We start from the raw sequence: 25,381 nt of genomic DNA, 5'->3' as shown, positions 1-25,381 counted from the left end.
ACTCTGTCTAAAATAAAAACAAACCAAAAGCATAATTCCCTGGAACAGATGGCTCTTCACATCCTATTGGGGAGAAATCTTTAAACCATTTCAAATAGACAAAGAACACTAGGTCACACCAACATATCTTCACCATCTTTGTATTTCATGGGTTAACACATTTATGGGAACCCTAATTTAGGCTGGAAGCTTACTTCTTCCTGTCCTGATTAATTTACCCTTTCCTCGGAAGTTCTCATCTATTTAATTGGGATCAAGAAAGCTATAGTTCTTTCTATGGTCTGAATGTGTACTTTCCAAATTTGTATGTTGACATTTAATCTACAATGTGATGGTTATTGAGAGGTTGGGCATCTGGAAGGTGATTATGTCATGAGGGCTCTGCCCCCATGAATGGGATTTGTGCTCTCACAAAAGAAGCTGGAGGAAGTTTGTTCATCTCTTTCTGCCCCATGAAGACGCACTCAGAAGCCACCTCTTTGAAATAGAGAAAGAGTCTTGAACAGACACCAGACTTGCTGGTGCTTTGATCTTGGACTTCCCAGTCTCCAGAACTATGAACAATTGCTGTTACATATAAATTACTTAGTCTTAAATTATTATTATTTTTTTATCTTTCCTTTTTTTTTTTTATTGTTGGGGATTCAATGAGGGTACAATAAGCCAGGTTACACTGATTGCAATTGTTAGGTAAAGTCCCTCTTGCAATCATGTCTTGCCCCCATAAAGTGTGACACACACCAAGGCCCCACCCCCCACCCTCCATCCCTCTTTCTGCTTCCCCCCCATAACCTTAATTGTCATCAATTGTCCTCATATCAAAATTGAGTACATAGGATTCATGCTTCTCCATTCTTGTGATGCTTTACTAAGAATAATGTCTTCCACTTCCATCCGGATTAATACGAAGGATGTAAAGTCTCCATTTTTTTTAATGGCTGAATAGTATTCGATGGTATACATATACCACAGCTTGTTAATCCATTCCTGGGTTGGTGGGCATTTAGGCTGTTTCCACATTTTGGCGATTGTAAATTGAGCTGCAATAAACAGTCTAGTACAAGTGTCCTTATGATAAAAGGATTTTTTTCCTTCTGGGTAGATGCCCAGTAATGGGATTGCAGGATCAAATGGGAGGTCTAGCTTGAGTGCTTTGAGGTTTCTCCATACTTCCTTCCAGAAAGGTTGTACTAGTTTGCAGTCCCACCAGCAGTGTAAAAGTGTTCCCTTCTCTCCAAGTCTTAAATTATTTTAAGGCTGCCAGAATGGACTATGCCAGCTCCTACCCTATCCTGAGATGATAGGTAAGTGTAATTAATCTATTCCATGTGTTTCCATAAAACTCAGTTGGGTAACCTGAAAGTGTCAGTCAATCCAGCAGTCCCATGGTGGGCATTTGAGGGAGACTTCATTCTTCACCTGGTAGTTTGGCTGGTAGGGACAGCTCTCCTATTTTTAGAAAACCAGTTGTACTTGATATTAACTTAGTTTCCCCATGGGTATTGTTTTCCTAACAGCAGTAGAGGCATTTTCCTTTCTGCCTACTAGTGAGAGCTGTGCTAAATCTCCTTTTATAGCATGGTTATTTTGGGGGTATGGGTGGTGTGGGAAGGGGATCTGATCATCAAGTGGGTCAACAAAATTTGGGCATATGATCCACTGTGCAGACATTTGCTGAGTCTACCATGTGCTAAGCACCAGGAATACAAAGACAAGATCTGCCTTTCCTGAGTTCATAGGCAAGCTGGTAAATTTTAAATAAAATTATATTAGTGTCAAGATTAAATCTGTGCAGAATACAGAGCAAAGGCAGAAGAGGTAACAGCAGGATAGGTTGACTAGTCACGAGTCTTGGCTGCAAGTGATAAAAACCCAACTAACACTAGTTTGAGCAAAAAAAAAAAAAAAAAGAGGAGGAATATATTGGTTCATGTAATTAAGGGTAATACCAGCTTAAGGCACAGTTGAATCCTTTGGCCTAAATTATGTCATCTGGTTACCCCCAACTCCATAATTCTTTCCCTTCCCTTCTCTATTTTTCCGCTTGTCTCTTTGTCCTGTTCTTCCTCTGCCCCAACTTCTGTTTTTCCTTTCCTGGCCTCCTCTTCCTCCTTCCTCTTCTTTCTCTCTCTCCTTCTCATCTTTCCCACCTATCCACATGGAGAAATATAGGAAACGCCAAACTTTCTTCTTCACAGAAAGACACGTTTTTGCTAGTGTTCACACAGCAAATTGAAAGGACTCTGTTTGAATTACCTGTAACTCAGTGGCCAGAAGTGGGTGGGACCTCAGAGGATGAAAGGGAGCCCTTACTCAAGGGAAGGAGGGTTCTAGACAGAAAAGAGCATGTCCATTGTAATAGGAGATTCAGGAAGACAGGAGATATTTAATCTGCATCTTTATTTTTCATTTTTTTATATTATTATTTTTGAGACAGAGTCTCACTTTGTCACCCTGGGTAGAGTGCCATGACGTCACAGCTCACAGCAACCTCAAACTCTTGGGCTTAGGCAATTCTCTTGCGTTACCATTATAATTCAGTCTTTGAAGCATGGCTTGTGTTGATTTAAAATTAGTCCAGAAATTGGATCCAAATATATGAATGATAGATTTATTATAGCATTTTTCTTTCTTGCTCACTTGTTCTTTTTTATTTCCCATTAAAGGTATGTATTTCAATGGTTTTTAGTACATGCAAAATGTACAACTATCACCACAATCGATTTTATTTTATTTTTATTTATTTATTTATTTTTTGAGATAGAGTTTACTATGTTGCCTTCAGTAGAGTGTCGTGGCGTCACAACTCACAGCAACCTCTACCTCTTGGGCTCAAGTAATTCTCTTGCCTCAGCCTCCCAAGTTGTTGGGACCACAGGCACCCACCACAATGCCCAGCTATTTTTTTGTTGCAGTTGTTGTTGTTTAGCAGGCCGGGACTGGTTTAAACCTGCCATCCCAGGTGTATGTGGCCAGCGCCCTTAATCACTGAGCTATAGGCACTGGGCCCACAATTAATTTTATAATAGAACATGGGCGGCGCCTGTGGCTCAGTGAGTAGGGCGCCGGCCCCATATGCCGAGGGTGGCGGGTTCAAACCCGGCCCCGGCCAAACTGCAACAACAACAAAAAAAATAGCCAGGCGTTGTGGCGGGCGCCTGTAGTCCCAGCTACTCGGGAGGCTGAGGCAAGAGAATCTCGTAAGCCTGAGAGTTAGAGGTTGCTGTGAGCCGTGTGACGCCACAGCACTCTACCAAGGGCAGTACAGTGAGACTCTGTCTCTACAAAAAAAAAAAAAAAAAAAAAAAAATTTTATAATAGAACATGTTCATCACCTCCAAAAGACTCCCATCCATCCATGGCATTAACTACTGTACCATAATGCTTTCATCACCCCTCACTTTTCCCCTAGCCCTAGTAACCACTAATCCACTTTCTGGCTCTATAGATTTTACGTTCTGACATTTCATGTAAATAAAATCATACAATATGTCATCTTTTGTAATTAGTTTTTTAGCATCATGTTTTCAAGGTTTATTCATGTTGAAGCCTATATCATGACTTCATTCCTTTTTACTGACAAATAATATTTCACAGTATGCATGGACCACATTTTATTTATCCATTCATCAACTGACGGGCAATTGAGTTTTCTCACTTTTTGGCTATTATGAATAATATAATACTACCATGAATATTTGGGTATAAGTTTTTGTGTGGACATACATTTTCACTTCTCTTGGATATATATCCAGGAGTGGAATTTCTGGGTTGTATGGTTTAAACATTTGAGAAACAGACAAACTGTTTTCTAATCTTGTGTTCCACCAGCATTCTCACCAACACTTGTTATTATTATCTGATTTCTTGGTTACAGGCTTCCTAGCAGGTGTGCCATCTGTTCTTGTGAATGAGTTTAGATTCATTTTATCCTGTTGTTATTTTTAATGAGGTTACTTTAAATTTATATAATATTTGGGGAGATTGGACACTTTTTAGTGGTTAAGATTTACCATCTAGGAATACAGGATGGCTTTCCAATTAGGGAAACATTCTTTTATGTTCCTCAGTTTTAGTTTTATTTAGCAATCCAAATTTAAAGGGTTGCAACCATGAAGGTTTTTTGTTGTTGTTATTGTTGTTAAATCACTGACTTCAACTATGCTCTATAGAGCATAGAATCTCCCTTCCATTCCATAATGTCTCAGGCATATCACATAACTTTCTAGTCATTTTGTTTTAGAAAGTTCAGGATTTAAAACTCTAGCCTCATTCTCCCCTTCTCCAGAGCAGGCCAGGCTTGTTTCTCGAGGGATTTAGAGTGGGGAGGAGACATGCACATCTCTTTCTTTCCTTCCACTCCAGCTCTTGCAGCTGCAGGGAGGGCATGAATTGGCACTGGGGTGTCTTGTCACTTTTCCTTCTCTGAGCCGCAGGGTCTCCCTCACTCCTCCAAAGAGTTGGGAGCGGGGAGGAAAGAAGGAAAGTGGGCAGAGTCTCAGTACAAATTGGCTACCACTGTGGCCCTCTTGTTTGGTGGTCTCTGCTTGTCCAGTCAATGCCGACAGCTGACGTCCTCTGTGGAGCAGGCATTCAGCACTCCTGTTCCTGGAGTGCATGTGAGAGTTCTTAAGAAGCGCACCCCTCTTGCACATTGTGTGCACCATTCTTGTCAGGGGAGATGAAATCCCTACCTTGTCTCTCCTGCCCCCTCAGCTCCCTCCTCTTTCCCTCCATCTTGCCATCTCTCTCTGATTCACTTTACTCCCGCTCAGATAAGTGCAAGGTTGTAGGTTAGTAAATTCTTTGCACAGTCAAATATTAGATAAGGCAAGGAATTGTCCTTCTTTGCATAATGTATATAGTATCACTTACTTTATGTAACATTATAGTCATACTGTCTGGAAGAATCTTACCAAAATGAGATAGTTATTCCCCTAAATGGAGAATTAGGGTCTGATTTTATGTTCTTACTTATTATTATTTATAGCTGATGGAATTACTAGGAAACTTCCTTCACTTTTAAAGAACACAATTTCCCTATATTAAAAAATTCACTTCCCAAATATAGAAAAAGATGGTATGATGTTGCTCATAGAAACGAACACTATGTAGTTGGTATTGACCCGCACGGCAGCCAGGCTCACACAGGTGCTCCCTCTCTGGACCACGGCTGGGCAAAAACTGCTTATGCAGGGAGTAGGATTCCTGACTCAAGCTGGATCAATGAGATTCTTTCTCATAGAGTTAAAAATGGCTTGGCACCTGTAGCTCAGTGAGTAGGGCACTGGCCATATACTCTGAAGGTGGTGGGTTCGAGTTCAGCCCGGGCCTGCTAAACACCAGTGACAACTGCAACCAAAAAATAGCCGGGTGTTTTGGCAGGCGCCTGTAGTCCCAGCTACTCAGGAGGCTGAGGCAAAAGAATCACTTAAGCCCAGGAGTTTGAGGTTGTTGTGAGCTGTGACGCCACGGCACTCTTCTAAGGGTGACACAGTAAGACTCTGTCTCAAAAAAAAAAGAAAAACAACTTCCATACAGTACAATGCACAGGTCATAAATGCACAGTTCACTGAGTTCTGATAAGTATGTATGTTCATGTAACCAATACTCCAATCAAAATATGGAAAATTTTCATCACCTCAGGGTCCCTGGTCTCCACTTCCAGTCAGTCCCCACCCATGATACCCACGCATTGCTCTGATTCCTGTCACCATAGATTAGTTTTATCTGTTCTTAAAACTTCATATAAATGAAATCAAATATTCCTTTATGACTGGCTTTTTAAACATAGCCATGTTTTTGAGATTGATCCGTATTTTTATGTAAGTTAGTTCATTCTTTTGTATTGCTGAGCAATATATCAATGTATGCATATGTTACTCATCCTCCTGTGGAATGCCATTTAGGCTGTTTACCATTTTTGGCTATTATGGATAAAGCTGCTAAAAACATTTTTTCACTACAAGTCTTATTATGGACATATATTTTCGTGGGGGAGGTGGGTGGGTAAATACCCGGGATAGAGGTTGGTGGTTAATAGGAAAGGTATATATATAACTTTATTAGAGACTGATATGCTCCAAGGTTGTGCAATTTTACACTCTCACCACCCGCACTTGGGGTTCTAGCTATTCTGCATCCTTGCCAACATTTGGGGTGCCAATCATTTTTGTTGCAGTCACAGAAGCGGTGTCTCCTGGTTTGGGTTTGCATTTCCCTGATGACTAACGAGGTTATGCAACTGCTCGTGTGCTTATTTGCCATCTACGTATCTTCACTTGTTGAAATATCTGTTCATTTATTTTATTGGGTTGTTTGTTTTTTTTACTAATTACATATATGTTCTAGGCAAAAGTTAGACATATGTATTATTAATATTTTGAAGTTTCTGTTCAGCATTAGAAATACTGGCTATATGGTCTTTTTCTTTTTTTTGAGACAGAGTCTCATTTTGTTGCCCTCAGTAAAGTGCCATGACATCACAACTCACTGCAACTTCAAATTCCTAGGCTCAAATGATACTCCTGCCTCAGCCTCCCAAGTAGCTGGGACTATGGGCTCCCGCCACAAATGCCTGGCCAGTTTTAAAGATGGGGTCTTGCTCTTATTCAGGCTGGTCTTGAACTCATGAGCTCAAGAAATCCACCTGCCTCGGCCTCCCTGAGTGCTAGGATTATAGGCCTGAGCCACTGTGCCCGGCCTGCTAGCTATATGATTTGAGGAAAAAAAAAAAAAAAAAAGGAATAAAATACATAGTTGTGTTGAAAAGTCTTAAGTAAATTAAAATGTCATTATTTTGAATGACTAGAATACATATCTAGAAAAATAATTCTAGGAAATCCAAGATACTTACCTAGAAAAATAATCACAAGAAACCTATCAAAAAATATATAGTAGTATATTAATTACATATAAGTTTACAAAATTCTGTTATATTACTAAATACCAATAACACTTAGTTCTAAATAAAAATAATTATGCTCACAGATAAAACCAAAATCACTCAAAACTTTATTTATTCAAAGGAAATGACTTAAGAATCATGAGGGAAATAAAAGGAGACAGGAGTTAGTGCAACTCTATACTGTGCTCCTGCTGTTTGGGAAGATTTAATTTACAGAGTTAAGTTTTCAATAACCAAAATTGCTGAATGAGGGCATATAGAAGTTGATTTAAAAATTAACTGAGGCTTGGTGCCTGTGGCTCAAGCAACTAGGGCGCCAGCCATATACACTGGAGCTGGCGGGTTCGAATCCAGCCCAGGCCTGCCAAACAATGACAATTACAACCAAAAAATAGCCAGGCATTGTGGTAGGTGCCTGTGGTCCCAGCTACTTGGGAGCTGAGGCAAAGGAATCATGTAAGCCCAAGAGTTTGAGGTTGCTGTCAGCTGTGATGCTACGGCACTCTACCCAGGGCAACATAGTGGGACTTTGTCTCAAAAAAAAAAAAAAATTAATTGAGAAAAATAAACAGGAATTTAAATATTCTAATATCCATTGACTTATATACTTTCAATGGGTCAATTGTATGGTATGTGAATTATATAAATAAAGCCCTTTAAAAATAAATAGGGAGAGGGTGGGAGTGGTGGCTTATGCCTATAATCCTAGCATTCTGGGAGGCTAAAGCGGTGGATGGCTTGAGCTCAGGAGTTTGAGACCAGCCTGAGCAAGAGCGAGACTCATCTCTACTAAAAAGAGAAAAACTGAGAACTGAGGCAAGAGGATCTCTTGAGCCCAAGAGTTTGAGGTTGCAGAGAGCTATGATGCCACAGCACTCTACCCAGGATGACAGAGTGAGACTCCGCCTCAAAAAAAACCAACAATAAGTTTTTACAAATCAATTAGAAAACTACAAATAACTCAGTAGAGAAAAAAAAGGATAGCAAGATTCCTGAACAAGCATTTCACAAGGAAGAAGCCCAAATGACCAATTAACATAAAAAGTTGTTCAATTTCATTAGTCATCAGAGGAATGCAAATTAAATCCACAGTGTGTACTGTGGATTTAAATGCCTGTGTGTACTAAAGAGAATGGGTAAAACTTAAAAGACTGACTAAAGACCAAATGTTGACAAAGGCACAGATTAGTGGGGACTTTCATACACTCACCTGCCATTGAGAATGTAAACTGGTGCGTGTACTTGCAGAACAGAGTAGCTTTATCTGTTAAATATGAAGATGCGCAAATCCCATGACCCACCAGCTCCACTCTAACGTTATACTCTCCCCTCAGATCTGCACATTTGCACCAAGATACATAGGCAAGATTGTTCACGAGCAACATTATTCGCAGTAGCCCCAAATGAGAAACAAGCTCAGAGATCAGTAATAGTAGGATGGATGAACAGCAAGGCGTCAGGCAATTATTAACGAGAATGAACTAGGCCTACCCACAGGAAGAGAAGAATGACTCTTGGAACATAACGTGAAGGGAGCCAGACATAAAAGCATACTTCCTTTCTGATTCCTTACATGTAACTCTATATACATACGGTTATACGGTATTTAACACTGCCAGGTTAGGTGGTAAAAGCAGAGGTGAGTGCCATCGGAATCAGGTTCTTGTCTATTCTTGGCGGAGATAGAAGAGGTAGTGTTTGCTAGGGGGCCAAGGGAAGATTCTGGGAAGGCTGGCGCGCCAGTTGTCAAGGCGTGGCCTCCCAGTTCCAAATCCCTCTTTCCTACTTGTTGCGCGCTAATATCCAGAATCCCCTAAGCGGCTCTTCTTCCCGGCGAGCGCGATGCTAGACAGCAGAGGGCGCTGGGGACACGCTGCGGGCGACCGCCGCTTCTGCGCGGGAGCGGGTCCCTGGGACACCTCTAGGTCGGGGCCCGAGCTGTCAGTCACGTCCCCACGATCCTTCCGACCCGGAAGCCACGGTCTTCAGTTTCTGTCCCCACAGGGTCCCCACGCCCACCTCTCACCACCCCCCGGAAGTTTGTTAATCAGCCGACCCATGCAAAATGTGACAGATTATCAAAAACATCAACAGGGATCATAGCCCATTATTTGCCAGATTTTACTTCATCAATGGAGAAGAACAGATAGATAATTTACTCAGAAAGAATCAAGGGAGGAAGGGAGAGAGGTAGAGGTAAGAAAGGAGGGAGGAAAGAAGGGCGGGGAGGGAGGAAGCAGAGGAAGGAAGGGGGGAGTGTTGAGAATGCACAGCCTCACCAGCAACTGAAGACGCACAGAGGGCTGTAAGAGGCTCGGAGCCCTCGAGGCACCATCTCCTTCTCCATCCTCACTTTCTGTTTTCCACACGTGGGGAAGTTTTCTCCTGGGCTTCTGTGTAAAGACCCATTACAGTTTTCAGGGACACATTCTTTTCTCCCCACTTGGGCAATCATTCCTCTTTGACAAACATACCTCTGGAAATAAAGGTGAAAGCCTATGTGTCGGGGGTGATTTGGACAAACAATTCTGTACTAAACATTAGGACTAAGCAAAGTAGGCAGATGTCGCAATCCATCTTCATAATGGCATACTAATTCAATTAAGAAATATAGCCATTATGTTGAAAGAGCCAGGCTTATGGAATGTAATCAGCTAATCACTTTATTCTTTTTTTCTAGTTACCCATTCAAAGCTGCTCTGCAGGTGGCCTCTCTCTGCCCCTTGCGTAAAATCTAGGGGATGTTTCATGACTTTTTAAAAATTATTCTTAGCACAAAATGTTTCCTGTAATTTCTAGTTACAAATCCAGGCTCTGTTCAGCATTTAAGATGTCTGATCCCAAGGAGTGACATTCCAAATTCATTATAAGTGTAGGTTTCCTCTTTACGCCACTCCTCCCCCTGGCTCTTATCTGGCTCCGGCTCCAACAGGCAATGGGTGTGTAGCATAGTTGGCTATTGCTACATTTTGTACTTTCACTCCCCATTCCCCAGCTGCTCAGAGTTTCTTTCTTTCTTTCCCTACTATGGTATCACAGTTCACAGCAACTTCCAGCTCTTGAGCTTAGGCTATTCTCTTGCCTTAGCCTCCCAAGTAGCGGGGACTACAGCTGCCCACCACAACTCCTGGCTATTTTTGTTGCTATTGTTGTTGTTGTTGCAGGTTGGCCTGGGCCAGGTTTGAACCCGCCATCCTGGGTATATGGGGGCCGGTGCCCTACTCACTGAGCTACAGGTGCTGCCCTGCTCAGGGGTTTCTGATCATCCTAACAGAGTCTGGGAGGGGGTAAGGGAAGGAGGGTCACCTCCAGGACAGGAGAGGCTCCGCATGAGTGGTCCCCTTGTGAGCTGGAGCACTTGAGTACTTCTAGGGCCTTTCCCTTCCTGTGAATCTCTTACCTATGCTCCCCGTGGCCCACATTTATCCCAGAGGGGGGTTAGCACACAGCACTATTCCTGTCCCCTTTAAAGATATAAATTTTTCTGGATTTAGAAGTCTGGAAATTGTATTTCCTAAACACTCTTAAGAACAGGGTTCCAGGTCGATTATGCCAAATATGAGGCACCAAAGTGAGACTAGAAAGCAGAAAGATGGTTAAAAAAAAAAAAAAATCATCCTTTTCTTTTGACTCTGATACTTAATGACAACAGGATGCTCTAAGCTCCTGGGGTAATTTGGGCAAAGAATTTCACAATGAAAATAAGAGTAAACATAATTGGCAAATTACAGCTCATCGTCATTATAGGACCTCAGATTGGTAATGGCATGGAGCCACAAGGACAAGTACACAGCAGGGGATTTCCTTCTTGGTGACCATCCTGCCCAGCGAGGTACCAGCTCCTGAAGTTCTCATCTCTAACGAATGTCATCTAGTCCAGTAAATTATCTACCCTAATGCTTCACCCCTCCCTGTGGCTATCCCCATTACCCTGTAGCTTTGCAGTTCCTCTCACAAAAAAGCAGAGTTTACTTCCTGCCCCTAGGCTGGGAGCTTGGCCGTGTGTCTTGCTTTGGCCAATGGGATATCAGGTGATGCAACCTAAGCAGAGCGTAGGCATGTGTTTGCACATCGAGGATTGCCCTTCTATGCTTCTGACTTCACCATGAAAAGAGCTTTGGCAGGGTGCAGTGGCTCACGCCTGTAACCCCAGCACTTGGGAAGTTGAGACAGGAGGATTGCCTGAGCTCACAGGTTCGAGACCAGCCTGAGCAAGAGCAAGAGCAAGAGCAAGAGCAAGACTCCCATCTCTAAAAAATAGCTGGGTGTTGTGGCAGGCACCTGGAGTCCCAGCTACTTGGGAGGCTGAGGCAAGAAAATTGCTTAAGCTCAAGAGTGTGAGGTTGCTGCAAGCTGTGATGCCATGGCATTCTACCAAGGGAGACAAACTAAGACTGTCTCAAAAAAAAAAAAAAAAAAAAGAGCATTCCCTGGTAGGTGCTGCCCCTTCCACCTGTGCTCAGAACTAGCTGGCCTGGGTGGGGAGCAAAGCCCAGCAGTCCACAGCATGAAAGTGAGCTACTGATCCTAGATCTGCTCACATCAGCTGACCCACAAATGTATAAGAAATGTGTGCTCGTTTCACTATGCCACTGAGATGTTATGATTATTTTTTATGCATCATTACTGCAAAAATTAGCTAACTGGGCCAGGCGAGGCGGCTCACGCCTGTAGTCCCAGCACTCTGGGAGGTTGAGGCAGGCAGATTGCTTGAGCTCAGGAGTTCGAGACCAGCTTGAGCAAGAACAAGACCCTGTTTCTAAAAAATAGCTGGGTATTATGGTGGGTGCCTGTAATCCCAGCTACTTGGGAGGCTGAGGCAAAGAGAATAACTTGAGCCCAAGAGTTTGAGGGTGCTGTGAGCTATGATGCCATGGCATGCAACCCCAGGGTGACTGAGATTCTGTCTCAAAAAAAAAAAAAAAATTAGCTAACTGATAAAGCAACCATCTCCCCCCCACCTTTGGCTTCACTGGCTTTCCCAAGAATTGTATAATTTAATTTCCTGTGTAAAATCACTCTTTGCTGGGGAGTCTTTTTCTGAGATAAGAATTCTGAGAAAATACATTTTTTTTTTGTTTTGTTTTTGCTTTAAGCAGACCAGTGCTTATGTTGAGAACAACTGGAAAAGCTGAATAAAATACAGAAAATCTCTTTTTAAAAGTTATTGGAAAGCTGCCAAGTTGACAAGCATGTGAAGGGCCATGATCTCAGAAGCAGGAAAACACAAAGAGGTGAGCTGGCACTCTGAGAACCATTTTTCCCTTCAGGAAATTTGTTGATTCTAGTTAAGAGGCTGAGCATGTGGGCAAAGGGCCACAGCTAAGAGGCAGGAAAGGCAGCAGAGTCTTTGGAGGTAGAGAGAAAAGAAACTAAGGACTGAGGTCGTGAAAGCAGAAGGCAGACACAGAAGAGTAACTCTGACGGGTTTCCTTGAGCTACGTATTTGCTGTATTATTAAGGTAAGCAGAAAGACTGTGAAAGATGGAAGTTTTTGACAGTATCATGATACTAACAAGATAAAAACTGAGAGTTCAGTTTCCACCAAAGAAGAGAAGCCTAGTAACCACACCAGACTCTCGGCTGGAATCCTTGGAGGATTTCTATACTATAGAAATGGGGCAAATCAAAGGGAGAGGCATAGCCTTACAAAACCTGCAACCCAGACTCTAGTCAGTTCAATACTAATTGGATTAAGGTAATCTCATCTCACTCTGTCTACCAAAGAACATGGTGGAATATTATCTCCACAATTTCTCCTGGAGCCACTATAATTTACAATGGTCAGCAGTGAACAATAAATTATTGAGCACACCAAGAAACAGGAATTTGATGGTGGGGGAACATATCCATAGAAAAATTGAACCAATAGTGACCCAGATATCAGTGTTATCAGACACAGACTTGATTGACAGAATCAAGTCAAAGTCAATCTTTCATCAAAGAATGGGAATCTATAAGAAAGAATGAAATGGAAACTTAGAACACAGAAATACAGTAATTAACAACTTGGCATATGGGTTAATTGCAGTTAGACTTAGAAGAAGAAAGATTTACTGAACTGTAATATAGGACAGTATAAAAACTCCAAGCTGCAGATCAGAGATAGAGTATGGAAAACACAGCAAAGAACACAAGAGACTTGTGGGGAATGGTGGACAGAACTAACCTGTGTACCTGGAGTCTGAGGAGAGGAAGATTGGGAAAAAAATAATAGTCAAAGAAATACAGGCTGAGAATTTTCCAAAATTGAAAAAGCTTTATGATTTTTCCCTACCTCCATGCAAGATAAATAAAAAGAAAACTTCATCTGGGCAAACCATACTCAAACTGCTGAAAACCAAAGGCAAAGAAAAAATATTAAAAGCAGCCAAAGGGAGGCAGAGGAGACACATTACTTTCAAAGGAGAAATAAGAGCCTGACAATCACTTGTCAGCAGAAATGACAGAAGTGAGATGATGATGGAATGCCATTTTGAAACTGTTGGAAAAAAATAAAGTATTAACCTAGAATGTTAGATTCACAAAAAATACCCGTTCCAAATGAATGTGAAATTTATATTTCTATTCAAAAAACTGAGAAAATTTGCTGCCATCAGATTTGCACTAAATGAAATACCAAAGGGAGTTCTCAGGTAGAGGAAAACTGAGCTAAGATATAATCACAGAAATATAGTAAAGAATGAAAAGGAACAGAAAGACTGACTATGTGGGTTAATATAAGTGCATATTGATGGAACATAGCAATAGCAGTAATGTCTTGTTAGGTGCAAAGTACATGTGGAATTAAAATGAATAATAACAACGTACACACAAGACTAGAATGAAGGTAAATAGAGATTGAGTGTTGTGAGATCATAGCATTGTCTGGGAAGTGAATAAAAATAAAATTTGTGTTAGACCATAATAAATGATGCATACAAGTTGTAATTTCTAGTGGAAGACATTAAAAGAATACTGAAAGAATGTATAAAGAGCAACTAATGAGTGGAGAGAGATGAAATTATAACACCGAGTAAATCCAAAAGAAGGCAACCAAGGAGAGAAAAAGGAGCATATATTAGGTAGGACAAATGGAAGTAGATGGTAAGATGGTATATGTGAGCACAATTATAACAGCAATTACATTAAATGTAAATGCACTAAACACACAAAAGACAGAAGTTGGCAAACTCGATATAAAAACTATATTCAAGGGACATAATGTAACTATGAGAACGTAGAAAAGTTGAAAAATAAGGGGAAATGAAAAAAATACCATTGTGAATGGTAGAGAGAGCCATTTCACCCTAAAAAGGGTTCAGTCTACCAGAAATATATTAGTTTTAGATGAGTGTGATCCTAAGAACATAGCCTCTAAATATAGAAAAAAAAAAAAATTGACAAAACCGAAAGGAGAAATAAGCAAATTTACAACCATAGGGGAACGCTTTAACCTCTCTCAATAATGTATAGAAAAGCAGATGAAAATATCAGGAACAATGTAGATGATTTGACTGATCTGATTTACAAATTTGACTTAATTGAAATATTGGAAACACCTGCATACAACTGCAGAATACACTTTTTTTTTTTTTTTTGCAGTTTTTGGCTGGGGCAGGGTTTGAACCCGCCACTTCCGGTATATGGGGCCGGTGCCCTACTCTTTGAGCCACAGGCACTGCCCCAACACGTTCTTTTAAAGTGTAAGAACATTATAATAAAAATATTATAGGAAAGTCTCCCTGCAAAAATCTTTAAAAATATAATAGCAAATAAACCTAAATTTTAAATAAATAGGTCCAAGTATTACTGTGCATGTGTGTACACCTGCACCCACAAACACACACATACTCCACTGGTTTCTATTCCGAGAATGTACAATTGGTCTGACATTCAGAAGTCAAATGGTGAATACAAACTAGTCTATATATTCGATGTCAATTTTGTCACATTAAAACAAAAAAGGAGAAAAACAGTTATTTCAAAAGATACAGAAAAAGTATTTGATAAAATTTAACACCATTTGTGATTTTAAAAAATAACTTTTTTTTTTTTTGCAGTTTTTGGCTGGGGCTGGGTTTGAACCTGCCACCTCCAGCATATGGGGCCGGTGCCCTACCCCTTTGAGGCACAGACACCGCCTCTTAAAAAATAACTTTTAGGTGGTGCCCGTAACTGGCAGGTTGGAACCCAGCTGGGGCCAGCTAAAATGAAAAAACAACAATGACAACTGCAACTGCAACAACAAAAATAAAAGCTGGGCATTGTGGCTGGCGCCTGTAGTCCCAGCTACTTGGGAGGCTGAGGCAAGAGAATTGTTTAAGCCTGAGAGTTTGAGTTTGTTGTGAGCTGTGACGCCACAGGACTCTACCCAGGGCAACAGCTTGAGATTCTGTCTCAAAAAAAAAAAAAAATAAATAAAATAAAAAAATAAATAAAATAACCTTTTAACAAATTGGGAATATATATCATGAGTACAATAAAAATTGTGTAGCAAATATCATACTTAATGGTGAATATTGACAGCTTCTAGGCCCCTGCCTCCCACCCGAGACACTGAGAATGAGACAAAGGTACTCACTATCACCACTCCTTGGGAGTCAGCATTGTGCTGAAGGTCCCAGCCAATGCAATTTTCATATTAATCTTGTGTCTGGTAGCCATGCTGAACTTATTTATTAACTCTAATAGGTTATGTCATCTGCAAATAGTTTTAATTCTTTCTTCATAATCTGGATGTCTTTTTTTTTCTTTTCTTATCCAAGTGCCCAGCCACTGTAAGTTGATAATCAGTACATAAGGCAAAGCAATTGGGAATGGAAAAAATAAAACTATTATTCGCAGAGGACATTATACACAAAGAATCTGTAAACTATTACAACTTAAATGAATTTAGCAAGGTCACTCACTAGATACAAAGCCAACATTATTTTGTAGAATCTCTGTAACACGGTACACTACCAATTAATCAATACAAAACACCTGAGTGTAAATCGAATGAAAGCTGTGCAAGAACACTTTGCTGGAAAGCACGAAACAGTTCTAAGAAACTTACAAAAGACCTAACGCCATGTTAATGGATCAGAAGATTCAATATTTTAAAGTTACCAATATTGGTCTACACATTCAATGAAGTACAATCAAATTCTAGCACTTTCTTTTGTGGAAATTGACCAGCTGATTCTTAAATGTTATATTGAAATGCAAAGAGTTTTTTTCTGCTGGAGTCACCAGTGGACAGGGTCTGGTCTGTGGGAAACATGTGTGTCTATTTTGCCCTATGACTATACAGAGGACAGCTCAAAACAGCTCCCTCTCAGAGCAGAGAGCCTGTTAGTCTTTTGGCATTTAGATTTTTCAGGGGTGAGTCAGATATACCAGTTCATTCTGTCCTGCAAAGAGGACACTTAACCAACTTTTCCAAGTGGCTTAGAAAGGCCACTGCTAGCCATTAATCTCACCTTGGAATGTGGAGGTGGCTGACACCTATGTCGATGTCAGGTGAAACAGAAGCAGTTCCATAGTAGTAGCCTGCTCTGTAAACATATAGAGAACTATTCTATGTGGCCACGAAGCTATTAGACACTGCAGCTTTGTGGACTGCTTTGAAAATGTGCAAGTGAAATAAGTGAGAAAAAACAAACACAAGACGCTCTGTCCATATGAGCCGCTGCCAGGCAAAGCTTGTTATTTGTGCAATGACAAAGAGATAGGAAGACAAGTTAAAGAGACATAGACTTGGTGTAACATTCACTACCTTATTTTGCTGAACTTGCTTCACTGCAAAAGAAAAAGATACTAGTTCAAGGTTCTTTTCTAGTTATATAACAAAGCATTGACTCCCCAAGTGCCACAGCGGTAGGGTGCAAATACCAACTGCTGGTCTCAATAACAGTGACAAAGAAGTGAGTGCTCATTAGCTTGAGTATAACTCCCAGGGAGTTGAGGGCTGGGATGTGTGGGGACTTTCATTTTAATGAACTTTAGATTGCTGCTTACCAAAGCACAATGATCACACTGGAGTCCTGCTTTACAGGAAAAGTGCTCAGCCCTGTGGGCTACACTATGGCCACATGCCGTTCACTGTGTCCTGCTTGAAGTGAGATCCCTGGGAACTGAATGTTGTTAAAATAGACCACGGAAAACTATAGTGCCAGGGGTGAGAGGTTTTTGATTCCAGAGAGGATGGGCTATGGACAAGGCTTGACACCAGGTGGGGTGAAACTGGCCACAGTCCCAGAAGGGACCTAACACACAGGTGAGGCCTTCTTTACCTGGCACTGTGAGCTGTGCTGACACCTGGTCTACCAGTTGGTATCGAAGCAAGCAGCTCACAGCAGTTTCCCTGTTATCCCCCCAGGCAGAGGTGGAAGCCTGTGCCAGCTAAAACCAGCACAGTCATCAACTGCATCAACACGCCGTCAGCTTTCCCTGGCGGTGGCGCCCAGGTTTGCCCTGCACATCCATGTGGTGTATATGGCCAGGCCATTGCTACATGGAGTATTTCTTCTGAACCCCTGAGCTTCCAGTCTGACTCAGGACTGTGAGGACCAGGAGCCAGTATTCCAAGCCTGGGCAGCTCCACAGGTAGGAAGAATGGAGTGTGGAGGGAGACTGCACCGGCCACAGCTACAGACAGGGCAGATGTTGAATGAAGCATCCATTCTTTTGGCTATCCCGTGTGACTGGGAGGACAGTGGGCTCCCGAAGCAGAGCTGCGGTCCTGGGCGCCAGTCAGGGCTCGGTGGTGTGGCAGAGCGCATGCCAGCGCTTCACCAGCTCCTTGGGCTTGCTGAGCATCTCGTCCCAGTGCTCCAGCTCTCTGCCGCGGGTGTACATGTAGGGGCCAACCACCACCCGGCCCAGCTGGTGGCTCTCTGCAGGGGAGAGAAAGTGCTGGTGTGCTCCTGAGTACAGTCACATCCCCAGTGACACGCCCAGGGACTTCTTTCTCACTCACTTGCTCCTCTCCTGGAAGGAAGTAGCAACAAGCCCCCCCTCTCTCTGCACAGTCTGACAGCCCACCAAAGGGCCTGCCTTTGCTCTGGAGCTGGAAGGGCTGCTTCTCCTCTACCGACCCCTGGAGGCTAGGTGAAGAGCCCACCCCTCGGGGCCACCCGCCCGCTCTGCCACGCATCTTCCTGCAGGGCTATATTAAGCCTGCCTGCCGTCAAAGACCTGGGGAAGGAAAGGGGCCTCCAGAAAGAAGGCCTCTTCTATCAGTAAGAGCATTCAACAATAACGTTCCCCTCCCAACTGCCACAGTGGAGAAAGGTCTTAAGTCCAGCCCGAGGGACCAGCCACGGCTTGATGGCTCTCCTTCCCCACACAGTGGCAGTGGGCACCAGGTATGGGGCAGTGCAGGAGAGCAGGCTGGGCTAACGCTCCTGGTACCCTAACAGCTTATCTAGAAGGCATGAAGAAAGGCAGGGGCACCATGGCCCACGGCACCAGGTCACTCGGCTGGTCACTCCTGACCTCTCTGGTGAGCTGCCCCACGAGGGGATGGTTAGCAGAGGCCACTGCTTCACCTCTTTCTAGGGTACCACACAGAGTCCAACTGGACTGAAGCTTGGCATGAATCCCAGCCCTCCCGCCGGCAAGCTGCATGTTCTTGGAAAAGTATCTCAGCCTCTCTGAGCACTAGTTTCCTTAACCTGGAAACACAACTCCTTCTCAGGCGAGGGTGGGAGGCATTCGCTCTGTCTGAACATGCAGCCATCCTTCCCTTCCTTGTTGCCCCAACAGCGTGGGGTTGGGGGGGCAGACTTACTGTCCCCTTCCAGGCTCTGTATCACTGTCAGGCTGAGGCTGGCAGTGTCCAGCTCAGTGGCGTCGGCCTTGAAGCTGAAGGTCTCATTGTATACAGGGTTGATGGAGCCCAGCACAGCTGAAGTCTTCTTGCACTTGACAAACTTGTTGTGGTTCATCAGAGACACCCTTACAAACACGCCTAGGGGCAGTGCACGGCAGTGGGCAGGGGAGGCGGGCAGGAGCCCAGACCCTGCCTGTGGGAGGTCCAGTGAGGAGGGTACTTGCCCAACCCAGGCCCTAGGTCACTCACACTGCCAGCTGCTGGCCAGAGGTCATGGAGGGAGGAAGCCGCCTGATTGGTGTATTGCCTCACATGGCCCCAGGAGCACCAGCTCCCTTCCTGTTTCTTCCTCTGTCCCGGGAATGCACTCCCAGCTCAGGCAGGCTGGCCCTTATTTACCAGAGCCTGGCCACATGGCCATGGGGACCACAGTCCTGCTGGGTCCTCAGGCCCACCTGGACCCCTTAAACACTTTCCTGCTCAGAGGGCTAAGAATTTGGGGGTAGGGCAGAGGGCTTTGACTCCATAATGAAAGGTCTAAATCCCAGCTAGCTTACAGTGACCCAGATGACCTCCACCTCACTGGGGCGACCCACATAGGGTGGGATGTATGGGGTGAGCCAGGGTCCATTCCCCCGGCTCCTGTGTTCTGGGAGGCTAGGGACAGGTGTACTGCCCACCGAGCAGCACTGCCCTAGTGAGTAGGGAGTTCCCTCTACCCCTGGAGCAGGGAAGTGCGGGGCCTTGCCTGGAGGAACTGGACCCCACAGCTGATGGAATGGTGGAGGTAGAGGTGGGCAGGATCGTTCAAGAAGCTAAGACGCTCCTTGGGAAACAAGAGGGGCAGGGCTTGGTCTTGGGGTTGGCTTAAAACCCTTGGTGGAGGCTGGGGAGATGCAGCTTTGGGATCAACATAGGAAGAGGCTTATTGTACCCAAATGGTCCCCAGAGGAAGGGCATGCCTGCTGAGGAAATGAGCACTCCGTGATGGAGTATATGCAAGCAGAAGTTGGATGGCGAGGGGTGAGGGTTGGACTGTAGACCCAGACCCCAAGCTCAGCGAGCAGGACCTTCCCTGAGGGGGAAAAGGGAGGAACTCACTGACAACACCCCTGTCCTCCTGGAGCCGGAGGCCCTTGGCACGCAGCACGACCACTGTCAGGCGGCTCAGATAGTCATTGTAGCTGAGGCAGAACTGGAGGTCGCCAAACTCCGAGGGAGGCTGGGAAGGCCGAGACAGAAGCACCTCAGCCATGTTACCCTGACAGGTGCGTGTGGCCATGGAAGCCTGCCAGCGCCTCCTTCCTTCCTCCCAGCAGTACATGGGTCACATCCATAGGGGCTCCTCTGGGCTCCACTGTCATTTACTAGATGGTCTGGAGAGTTGCGGGATTGGTGCAGTCATAGGGACTACACCTAAAGAACCATACCTATGTCTGTGGGATTCCAATGTCTATTCTGAGCTACCCTGTCCTTCCTGGGGCTTGGGGGAACATTTTCCTGGTTTGTACACTGGTGGTGTCATCTTTCACAGATGTCTGACCTGGATGGGAATCCAAATGCTGATTTTTCATGTTGCCCCGGATAACCTGACAGCTGGTGTAAAAGGACATCAGGTGGCTCCTCTCTGCTCAAGAGTGGGTTGGTCCTTCGTCTAACAGCTTTGGGGCCTGGGTCACTCTCGTAGTTTAGAGTATGTTATGGGAGGGCTGACACTGGCTGACAGGTGCTGGTCCCCGTGCATATCTGCTGGCTGCCCACAGCAGTGCTGACACTCTGGTGACCTTGATCTTACCTCCAGGTTCTCAGCCTCCAGGTCTCTCCAGATGATGTGCCCGCAATCACCTGCCAGGGTCTCACTCTTCAGGGGGAAGAGCACCTGGCCAAGGAACTGGTGTTTCCTCTGCCTGTCCACATGGTACACTGAGAACCTTAGGACCCTCTGGGTGACAGTTTTGCTAGACACCTGATGGAGAAGTAGGGGGTGGAACATGGGAAGGTGTGACTCATTTTGGACACAGGGACTTTAGGGGATGGGGCATCTCAACAGGAACCCACATCCCCCAAACCCCGGCATTTTCAGGGGCTCCTTCTCAGCAGTGGGGCTACTTCCCAAGGAGTGGGAACATGTGCCAGGGCCTGGCTACCTAGAGTGTGGTCTGAGGAGTCAATGTCCTCCACCACTTGGGGCCTTGTTAGGAACGTGGGACTCCGTTGTTTAACAGGTGTGATATGTCTGCACAGTAGTATGAGAGTTCTGTGTTGCAGCTCAGGCCTGGGGCCTGGGACAGTAGGCATGCCAGCTTGATGAAATGGGGATAACATCCCAATCACGTTGCCTGTCCTAAAGCAGATGGCCCATTAATACTGATTTTCTTCTCTTCTTCTTTCTTGTTTTCCCCTTCCACTTTTAAAGCATAGAGGGGCAGGATCTAGACGGGGTGGATTGGAGTGGGAGAGTGGGGGAGTGGTGAGTCAAGAAAAATAAGTATGGTAGGCAAGCATGACATGTGGCCGTACAGCCAGCAAGGCAGCAGCCCTGGACCTTGTCCTGAGAAAAGTGGATTCACCTGTGAATTCTCATAGCCTTGGTCCTAGCAGAGTGGCCTGGGACCAGGCCCCATGGCACCCCTCTTCCCAGCTCTCAGCCTGGGAGGAAGGCATGAATCATGGTTCTGGCCTCAGCAATCACACTCTTCCTGGAATCTGGCTGGCCTCTCCTTACCTCTCAAGCCAGGCTGAGAAAATGTTTGTCCAAGGCCTCTCAGAAGGTCTCGATTGCTGGCTTCCCCTAAGGGAAGTCACCTGCTGAGGCTCCCAGGCCCCTGCAGAACTGGCTCAGTACCCTGACAGCCTTGCCACCTTCAGACCCTGAGCCAGCCAGCCCAAGATGCAGCAAAGGCTCCATGCCTGCTCCAGAATGGCTCTTGGACCTGTGCTGACCTGACAGCATAGGACAGTTTCTGTCCCCACTTCCACCTTCCTTGGAGAAACTTGCCAGAAACTTCACATTGCTCCAGGGCCTTGGGGTGCTGCTTCTGAACCCCACAGGCCGGGGCCTGGCATTCAGTAGTTACTCTAAAAATGTGCTTTCTTATTCTCTCTTCCAAGTAGCCAGGACAGGAGGAGCCCAGCCTTCTGGCCACCACTTCCATTAGGGGTCTGATTCTGGGTAAAGCAGAGCTGGTGTGGAGGGTACCAGGGGGCTGCAGGGCCCCGGCTGGTACACATCTCCTGTGTGATGCCTGCTGCTTCCCAGGAGGCCAGACTGCCCCATGCCCTGTTTGATCACAGGCTGTACCTGGAAGATAAAGTGCTCATCAAACTGCGGGTTGGAGGTTCTGCGTTTGGTCTTGGACTGGAGGAAGCGCCGCTCATCGGGCAGCAGATGGAGCTTCACCAAGGGGCTGCAGGTCTCTGAGGGGGTGTGTAGCTCCCGTGCCTTGATCAAGCCCACCAGAAGTCGCTCGGCCTCCTGCTCATATTCCACGGAGAACCACAGCCGCCCTAGGCAGCCAGCAGGGAAGTCGGTCTCACTCTTGTCCTCTGGGTACTTGTACAGCTCTGGGTTGATGGCCCCCACCACACATGTGTCTCCTACAACAGAGGGTTGGAAGGCTGGCAGGCCAGAGCAAGAAGTCAAGGGCCTGGGAGAGATCCACAAACCCCATCCTTGCCCATCCCTTGCTGCTGACCCCTAACTTTCTAGCCTAAACACATCCCCTCTCCCTAGCACAGCTCCTCCAGGAAGTCTTCTCAGCACAAAGACATTGCACACCAAGCCTGGGCCTTAGAAGAATTCAGAGTATTCTTTTGACACTGCCCCATAACCATGGCCCCTGTGAACCACACCATCCCTGGAAGTCAGGGCCTGCACTCAGGGACATAGTGCCCAGCACCTGGCCTGGCCCTGAGGGTGTCTAGAGAATGACTCTGATAACGTGTTGCTTTTTTTCCTTCCCCTTTGAATTAGAAGGAGCAAGCTGATTACTGGGTGGCTGCTGGGAAGGTCTCTTAGGGGGCCTTTAGAGCAAAGAGGTGGCAGAAAACTGTTCCCAACTCCTACCATTCTGCCCTCTCGGTCGGCCAGCCCATCATTCTGAACAGGACCGAGCACAAGTTCTGTACCTGGGCATGGGCTGGGTTCCAAGCTCTTATCACTTACCATGTCTATGGCCTGTTAACCTTTCTCAGCCTCACTTTATGATTGCGTAAAATGGGGTGATAATTCCTCCCTACTCTAAAATGGCACCTGAAGCCATTTCCCACCCAGCATGGGGTGTGGCAGGCACTAGGTAAACAAAAGTGCCCAGAAAGAGTGGTCACCAGGCAACTCTGGCATCCCTGGGCTGGTTCAAGCTGTGTTCCGGAGCCAGGTCAGTGAAAGCAGACAGGCTCACCTGAGTGGATCCTGACCCCCAAGAACCTTTGGAGGGAGCACTCACCAAGGGCATGAGGCAGGAGCTCCGGGGCTGGGCAGGGGTCCCGTGGGGCCTGGGCCCTCTCTCCACTGTTCAAGGGCACCCAATTTTGGTCTTGGAGGGAAGGAGGCACCATGAATGGCATATTCAGAGGCCTGTCCAGAGGGAAGGAGATGGCAACTAGGTATCAAATGAATGGCACAGCCTCAGAGTACTCAGCCAAGTGGGGTGAGCCCAGGGGCTGGAGGAAAAAAATCCAGTGGGCACTAGGAGGAAGCCAGAGCATCATTTTCTGAGCCCATGACATGCCCCAACCCCCACAGTCAGCCATCGCCTCTGTCTGCCCATAGCAGTGGGATGGTGGAGAAAGAACACAGCCTCTGACGTCAGCCTGTCTGGATTCTGATTCTCGTTCTACCATTTACTAGTTGTTGCTATCTGGACCTGATACTTATGTCCTCTGAGCCTCAGTCTCCTCAGTTAGAAAATGGGTTTCATAATGCCTACCTACTAGCTTGTGGATGCTCCCAGAGTGGTGGCCGGAACTCCATTAACAGGATCTTCCTTTCCTACCCCACCCCAAGGGAAGCTCCACAGAGAGGGCCCTAGAACAGGGCCAGGAGCCCAACAGGCCCCACATCCTGCCTCACCTGCTTGGTGGGGTCTTGGCATGCAGCTGGCAGAGCCTGTCCCCCTGTCTGCTGAAGGTGGCTGCGGTGGCCATGGCTGTTGTCCCTGGCAGCTCCTCATAGGCAAGGGTGGTACAGAGCCTCCTCCACAGACAGCAGCTCAGCCCGATCAACAGCAGCAGCAGGAGGAGCCCCCCAATGATGCCTCCAATCACCAGGGCCAGCTGCTCTGAGGGGAGAGACCACCAGGACTGTGATGCCTCCTCAAACTCCTCACCCCAGGGGTGGATCTCAGAGGCTACACAGAAGCAGGCTTCCTGTGTCTGTAGGGGAGGGGTGCTGCTAGCTGGGCTGTGCCTAATCTCAGCGGAAAGGCGATTTCCCCAGGGGTCCCAGTGCCCTGGGCAAAGCCTTCTGATTTGCCTTAGAAAGCAGCTGGCAATGGCCTTGGGATTTTTGGCTGGAGCATTTCCTTGTGCTTCTGAGTAGAAATCAAACCTCCCCTCACCAGAACCTCCATCTTCCCTGGGCTCCTATTTAGGCTTGAAGGGGAGCTTGGGTGTGAGCGCCATCATTTGAGGAAAGCTCAGGAAAGAAATACTGCTCCTGGTTTGCATTTAGAGCTCTAGCCCTTGGGGTCCTGGAGCCTCCTGTGAGGCTGGACTCCTGCTTGGGTTCTGGAACCTCTAACACCCACTCCTTTCCCTACCCCCTATCAAGACGAGCCAATATTTAGGGAGTCTGCGGGAGGCAGCGAGATGAGGAGGTGGGCAGGAGGTATGAGAAACGGAGAGGAAGGGACCTTTTGCTTCTGACACTTTGGTAAGACCTGGGGGGCTTTGCCGGGCGCCTGCTTCGGGCGCTCAGAAGCTTGTTCCCACCTGCCCGCGGCCCATGCTGAGCAAAGAAATCACGGGCTGCAGGGCTTGGACGGTGTGGGGTACTGAAAAGGCGGGACCCCCCACACTTAACTAAGCCGCAACCAACTGCGACCGGCTAGTCTCCCCTCCACTCCATCCTGGCATCCCTCTAGGAGAAGGGCGAGGCCGGGCAGGGCTGGCGCTGGGCTTCAGCGGCGACCGGTGAGGAGGAGGCAAGTGCTGCAACGGGTGGCAGAGGGGATGCCCCTGTGGGGCTGGAAGGGGAGCTGGGGGGCACTTACTCGCCATGGGGCTTCTCCGGACGGCCCTTGGGGCGCTAGTCTGGGCTGAGTCCCGCGGGTCTGGAAACCTCCTCGTGCGACTCAGGGCTGGCTCTTAGAGCGCGGCCCAGGGCCGTCGGACGTGCGCGGGGTGGGGGTGGGGGTGGGCGGTCAGTCGTCGTGCTGCTGCCCTGCGGCGGTGCTGGGGGCCGGGCGCTGGACTGCGGGGACAGGGACCCAGCGCCCCGAGGCTCCAGGTCAGTCCAGAAAGGCCCTGGCCGCTATCCAGGAGGGGCGCGGAGCCGACCGTGAGCTCCCGGAAACCGCAGGGCTCCGGCCAGGGCGGGTCCCAGGCGCCGGTGCCAGGAGCGCCCGGGGCTCCCTGCGGCTTCCGACGGGGCGGGGGTGAGAAGATCGGCCCCATCTTGGAGGTTAGAACTAAAGCCTTCTCCACTCACGTATGGCAGAGGGTTCCGCACCTGGCCC

At 46.4% G+C, this 25,381-nt stretch overlaps 1 protein-coding gene across 5 annotated transcripts; it reads right to left on the bottom strand.

The window, feature by feature from the left end:
- Positions 1-15,464: 15,464 nt before the first annotated feature.
- Positions 15,465-25,027, bottom strand: SYT15 (synaptotagmin 15). 5 transcript variants are annotated; one of them, XM_053586366.1, is made up of 8 exons: positions 24,917-25,027; positions 23,776-23,983; positions 23,150-23,280; positions 22,006-22,322; positions 20,500-20,670; positions 19,806-19,926; positions 18,663-18,842; positions 15,465-17,766 (listed from the first exon to the last, which is right to left on the bottom strand). In XM_053586366.1, exons 1-8 carry the CDS (start codon positions 24,921-24,923, stop codon positions 17,624-17,626), a joined length of 1,278 nt encoding a protein of 425 aa, XP_053442341.1. In that variant the 5' UTR covers positions 24,924-25,027; the 3' UTR covers positions 15,465-17,623. The 5 variants fall into 5 exon arrangements, with proteins under 5 accessions (XP_053442341.1, XP_053442343.1, XP_053442344.1 ...); XM_053586368.1 differs by having other exon boundaries at positions 22,006-22,301; XM_053586369.1 differs by having other exon boundaries at positions 23,776-23,978; positions 24,917-24,953.
- Positions 25,028-25,381: the final 354 nt, after the last annotated feature.

Source organism: Nycticebus coucang, chromosome 3 (genome assembly GCF_027406575.1).
Source record: "Nycticebus coucang isolate mNycCou1 chromosome 3, mNycCou1.pri, whole genome shotgun sequence".
Lineage (NCBI taxonomy): Eukaryota > Metazoa > Chordata > Mammalia > Primates > Lorisidae > Nycticebus > Nycticebus coucang.
Note: the sequence above shows the minus strand (reverse complement) of the source record. Positions and strands in the feature narration are given on the sequence as shown.

Coding starts and splice junctions, on each gene's coding strand:
- SYT15 (XM_053586366.1), bottom strand. Junction 19,927..20,499: donor TGGAGGCTGAGAACCTGGAG/GTAAGATCAAGG, acceptor CGGCCTTCCCAG/CCTCCCTCGGAGTTTGGCGA. Junction 18,843..19,805: donor GGAGGACAGGGGTGTTGTCA/GTGAGTTCCTCC, acceptor CACTGCCCCTAG/GCGTGTTTGTAAGGGTGTCT.